Genomic DNA, 6096 nt, shown 5'->3' on the forward strand with positions numbered 1-6096 from the left:
ACGGCACAAGGCATTAGGAATAGTACCATGGATACAGAGGACCCGGGTCACTCCCCCTTTAAGCTACAACGTCCTGGAGGGTGGAAGTTCCCTTCAGTAGCTCTGGTCGTTGCAGATTCCACATTCATTCTGCAGACGTTCATTTGCTGGCACAGATGTTCAACAAACATCTCTGGAGACGAATTCCTGGAGGAGCTGGGAAATTTGACAGCGTCTGGATGACAGAATCTAACAGGAAAAAGTAGACACTTGGGATCCAGATGGCTTGAATTCAAATTCTGACTCAACCACTCACTAGGTAAAAGAAATACCTCCCTTTATGGGCCTCAATGTCTTCATCTATAAAATGGGGATGATTTTATTTGCCTTATGAGGACGTGACAAGGATGAATTTAGGTACCATGTAAACACTTAGCATAATGACCATCCTAGAATAAGCATCCAGTAAGCGTCAGCTATGGTTACGCTCAATTGCCCACAGTCACTAGGATAATTTCTTATCTAGAATATTGAGACATACTGTTCCCACTAAAGAAACAGCCAGGCAAGAAACAGGTCCTCTATAACCACCTCTTGGGGATCTAAAAGGAGACCTTAAAACCACGTCCCCATTCCCGCTGATGGAAAGACAGGGCACAGGACTCCTTCCTCTTGGCTCATCTTTACCTGTTCCACTTCTGCAAAAGCTCCAGTGTGTTCGGCTCATGATCGATGCCATAAATCTTAGTGCTCTCCTCTCTTGGTTATAAACATGGCAAGTGGCTTCTAAATAAACATGTTCTGCATTCAGACGGGTCCCTGTATTGCTCAAAAGGCAGGAGAGGGGGTTCAGCTGGCAGCCTTCAGAAGGAACAAGGTAATAAAGTCAGAAGATGACCAGACTCTGGCTCCAGATATCAGCCTGACTTATGCAACAGACTGACAGATATGACTTGCATTTGTCTGAGTTTCTACACGGGATGGAGCCGGGGACTGACTATAGCTGATGGGGCAAATGGAGAACTTTCAGGGTGGCTTCTGAGCTGCAACCCAGAGGCGGTGCAGAACAGCAGCCATCCATGTGCTTAAGTCTTGTCACCTTCCTGTCCTCTCCTCCCTTCCACCTTCCCCCTTGAGCAGGGCCTGGATTCCTGCAGCATCAGCGGGACATATTGGGCAGAATGACTTTAGTCATTCTGGTCAAGCAAAGTAACCCTGTGGACATGCTTCCCACCCAAATGGGACCAGCTGGAAATCGCCTAGGATGACACAGGGGCAGCTTAGCAAGTCAGAGCAAGAGATGGCTTGCAAGCTGGGGTCCCCCAAACAACAGACTGTCAGGCTGAGGGATGAGTCAAGAGCCCTCGGCAGAGACACAAGCGAACACCAGGTCAGAGGATCTTCCCCGTCAAATATTTTGGGATCCAAGGAGGAGATGGGCAACAGAGTTATTCAGCTACAAGCAGACCAACAGTACACCAGCTTGAGTCTAGACTGCCCATCCCCTCCGAATTCCTCCCAACATCCTCAGTAACGTGCTAGGAACAGAAGGAGACCAGGCGATGCAGGATGCTGTGGGGTCAGCCAGTGGCCTGCCTGGGAGTGCGGCCTTGGGCTCCCACCTGCAGAAGGTCAGGCAGGAGGACTAGAGGATGGCGGCCCCCATCGGTCCCGCTCACCTGTCCGGGCTAACATCTCACCTGCCATTTTTGGGCCAAAAGAAAGGGGAAGAAATTTGGGTCAGGTGCTTAGAAAGAGAAGGGAATTAAATGTGTAGGACTAAGCCTTCTGAAGTGAGGTGTAGGACCACGGAGGGGGAAAGGGCGGGCAACAGCATCAAAGCCAAGAAAGAGCCAGAAGGCTGCTCTCTCCTCCAAACCCTTGAGGAAGACAAGACACACTTCTTTAAAAACCCTCTGCAGAAGCCACGGGATTGCCATTTCGGGTACAGGCTTTGTGGTTGGCCAACCCAGGTTTAAGTCCCAACTCTGTCAACATCTTAAGTTCACCCATTAAGTAGGAAATGCATCATCAACCTGCCAGGAGGAGGAGACAGGTGCGATCTTGCCCAGCTCAGGTGCACAGACCCGGGCACACAGTGGGAACCCCATCCTTCCTGGGACTTTCAGACGAGATCGGGAGCATGCAGAGTGGTACAGCTACAGGCCTTCCTAGGACTTTCAGATCTATTCCAAATGCTTTCTGAAGCAACCCGTGCTGGATGTGTGTATGGCGTGGTGGGGAGAGGGGAGGATATGAGAGAACCAAGGCACCACGTAGCATCGAAAGTGCCAGCAAGGAAGTGTGTGTCCGAGTTAAATTCTCAGGCTTGAGCCCTTTCAGACTGTCCACCACAAGTTCTGTCTACACCCGTTCTGCGTGACAGGGGTTGGTCCAGAACAGGGATCAGAACACACCTTTCTGCCAAGGGCAAGACAGCAAATATTCTCAGCTTTGCAGGCCACGTGATCTGGGTCAGAGCTACTCAACTCTATGTTGTAGCACCAAAGCAGCCAGATAAAATGTGCATGGCTGTGTACCAATAAAACTTTATTTACAAAAGCAAGCTGTGGGCCAGATTCGGCCCCAGGGCTGTAGTTAGCCAACCCCTGGTCTAGGGCTTTGGGGTTTAATCAAGATCACGCGGCTACCAAACAGCTGAACTGGGGCTGAACAGGAAAGAAGTCCGCACCCTTCCCATGGCCCCAGTGTGGCCTTCACAATCCCCCTGCTGCTAACTGGGACAGAGTTCTCCCAGCCCCCACCACGCCCAACACACCCTTACTGTCAGGGTCCACCGCTGCCCCCTAAATTCAGTGAGCCTTTTTGTGCTTACCTCCCCAACCTCCACCCCACTGAACATCCTTGACGGTTCTGTCTCTCAGGAATCAACTTCTCCTAAGACTTGACATACTTACTGATAGAAAAGGTTAACCCAAGGCATCACCCACCGACGACCACATGCTCTCAGTGTTAGAGGCACAGGCGTGGGCATCAGACCAGGGTTCACCTTTCCCTCTGCTACGTTCCTGCTGCATGAACGTGGCCAGGGGGGCAACCCCGAGCATTTCCTCTGCCTATGGAAATTGGTTAGGGTTTTTAAAAATAAAGTGAGAGCATTTATGTAAAATATACAGGGCTTTTTCAGCAATGGAATCATTAAAAAGTCACATCCTGCATAATCCTCTTTTCCTCAACATGCTTTCCTTTTACCGCCAACTAGATCATCTCCTTGAGTAAAGGCTGGGACTTACTCTTCGGACCCCGTGGTTCCCGGCATGGGGAGGAGAAAGCAGGTCGTGGGTGCTCAGTGAATTCGTGTCGAGAGACGCTTCTCACTCGGGAACACACGTGATTCACACAGCGGTGAGCCCCTGGAGTCAGGGAACGGTCTGCACACTCACTGAAGATCTTGTTTGTGATACCAGAGGGACTGCAAGTGGCTGGAGGCGTCTCTGTGCTCGCCTCCAGCCCCGGGGCCCCGCGGAGTGAGCGCATCTGGCGCAGAGCTGAACGGCCCCTCTTTGCGCATCTTCAGGGAGGGGGCTCTGCCTCGAGGCTGCTGGCCGTTGTTACTCCAGGTAGCACTGTTCTCTTGACATAAAGGATTGCTTTCAAGGAGACAGGGTTTCATGACCTGATTTAGGCTTGGGTGCCTCCAAAAGCTTCGAGGACAAAGCTGCAGGGGACAGCACCGGGGAACTTTAGAAATCCAACCTGCCTTCCCCCCAGTCACGCCGGAGGAGCAGAAAGGCGTGTGGAATCCCGTCCAGGAAAATCCCCAAGCCCTCCTGCTCACGAGGAAGTAGAGGCACCTGAGCTACCGCAGGTCAGACGCTCCTCAGGTGCGTGGGGTGGGGGACGCTCAACCTTCCAGGCAAACCAGAATCAAAGTGCGGGTGGAGGGGGGTGCTCGATGCTTTGACTGGCTAGAACCACAGGCAGCTGTGCTCTCTGCAAACAGAGATGCCTTGATGGGCCCCTGGAAGGACACCTGCCCGGTGGCCCCCACACTCCCTAGAAATATTAGCAAACACTTGACACTGAAACAGTGCTGAGTAGGTGCCAGGCACTGTTCTAAGGCTTTTGACACATTAACATAGTTAATCTTTGTGATGACCCTGTGAGGGAGTGCCTCTTATCCCCATTTTAAAGGTGAGGAAACTGAGGCACAGAGAAGCTAAGTCACTTGCCTGAGGTCACACAGCTTGTAACAAGTGAAGATGGGACTCAAACACAGGCAGTTCAGGTCCAGAGTCCTCATTCATCCACTCCATGAGTTTCCAACTTGTGTGAACACAGCCCATCCTTAAAAACAGCTCAAGTTTGTTTTCTCTGTTGCACTTGGCTCTTCTGAATCTAATCTCACTGAATCTAAGGCCTGGATGGACCGGGCAGCCTCACGGCCAGTTCTCTTGTTTTGCAGCTGGAGACACATTCCCAAGGGAAAGGGGAAGGGTCTGCAATTTCCAAGGTTATGCAACCACCCAATGAAAACACCAACACCGACTCAAGTCCCCGCTCCAGTTCCTCAGTACAGGGCTCTTCTCGACACCTTCCAGAGATGCACAGCCACAATGCACAATTAACACTTTAACACCCAGGAAACCACTGGAGAAACCCATGGCCCTTTTCTCAACAACAAGAATGGACTCCAAGAAAGCAGGGAAGCAGGCATCCCACGTCCGGTGTGGCGCCAGCACAATCATAGGCACGGACAGCGCACTGGTCTGCGGGCTCCACTAGGGTAACCACTTGCACCGAGCTACCCACCCATCACCTTGTTTCTCTGTGACCAAATGCATAGAAAGATGGCCGGCCCCGGGCAAGGCTGCAGCCCACACCAAGTCTTCCGCTCTGCATAAAACGTGAGCCTTTCGGAAGACAAAGTCGGGGCAAAGGCTAAGGAGGAATCCCCACAGCAGAGCCAAGGGCTTGAGTCGCTGCTTCAGGCGGGCACTCAAGCAGCTGTGTTACTCAGCTTAACCACCACTTTAAGCAGCAGAGAGGCAAGCTGACAGAAAAACAGCTAGTCTAGGATTGGCACCTGCCCCCAAACAATGACCACAGCCACCACGTCATCAGCTCCTTCCTGACTCACTCCCCTGCATCCTCTGAGCAGCCACAGAGAAAAGAGGTGACAGGACCCATGGGCACCCTCACTTCCCCTGCCCAAGTGGCACCTTCAGTCAGTCCCATGGCACGTGCCAGAAACTTTACAGTGAGTGAGCCAGACAGGCATGTCACTGGCCGGTTGAGCCTCACATTCCAAATCTCACCGAGGCAGAGATGAAACAGACAGACCCGCAGACACACATGGGCCTCTGCCTCTGGGGATCTGGGGTAGCACCCCACTTCCCACAACAGCTTCCTACCTGCTTCCATAAGTTGGCACTGCTGCCCGAAGACGTGGGAGAAGGTGACGGGGCCTGCGGCAGAACTGGGTGTCGCCAGCGTGGATTCCATGGCTCTCCTGGGATCTTTGGCTTTGGTCTTGTGGCCGCGTCCAGCCCCTTCGGAGCGTCTGAGCGGAGGACGACGTCACTGGCCCAGGTCTGAAGCTACTTGTCACTTCCAAGAAAATGTCCCCGCCCCCAAAGTTTATAAGGTTCCTCCTCTCGCCGCCCACTCCTTGCAGTCTTTCTCCAGCACAGTCAAGTGCAAAATGAAACCCTACGGGTTTCGGCAGAGCTGGTTCGGCTACAGGAGTTAGATGCAAAAGCAAAATCTGAGTTTCACCCAATGGGAGATGTTTCCTCTCGCCAAGCTGGGGGTGGGGGGTGGGGGTGGGGGGGACTAGGTCACCTGGAAGGGGCCGGGGCCGGGGCCGCGGAGCTGCTCAGCCCGGTGGCCGCTGGAGAGAGCTTGGCCCCAGCCGCGTCCCAGCGCCAGCTGCTGCGGGAAAAGCGCGGAGGCTCAGCGGGGTCTCCTGCCGGGAGGGAGGGCACGAGCCGGGCCACCCCAAGCTCCCCGGGGAGCCGGCCTCCCAGGCCCGTGGCTCTGGCGGCTCCGGCCCTGGTCTCCGTCCCCCGCGGAGCCCGAGCCCGAGCCCCAGCGCCGCCGTCCCGGGTCCGCGCGCCCCTGGGCGGCCCGACGCAGGCGGGGAGCGCGCGAGAG

The 6096-nt window shown here is 54.0% G+C and overlaps 1 protein-coding gene across 1 annotated transcript in view; it reads right to left on the bottom strand.

Annotated features, from left to right (window-relative positions):
• Positions 1-5529, bottom strand: part of KAZN (kazrin, periplakin interacting protein) — a 993570-nt gene extending 988041 nt beyond the window's left edge. Inside the window, exon 1 of the mRNA XM_072975380.1 lies at positions 5355-5529. Coding sequence (XP_072831481.1) covers positions 5355-5445 — 91 coding nt within the window. The 5' untranslated portion in view covers positions 5446-5529. The remainder of the gene's footprint in view (positions 1-5354) is intronic.
• Positions 5530-6096: the final 567 nt, after the last annotated feature.

Source organism: Vicugna pacos, chromosome 13 (genome assembly GCF_048564905.1).
Source record: "Vicugna pacos chromosome 13, VicPac4, whole genome shotgun sequence".
Taxonomy (NCBI): Eukaryota; Metazoa; Chordata; class Mammalia; order Artiodactyla; family Camelidae; genus Vicugna; species Vicugna pacos.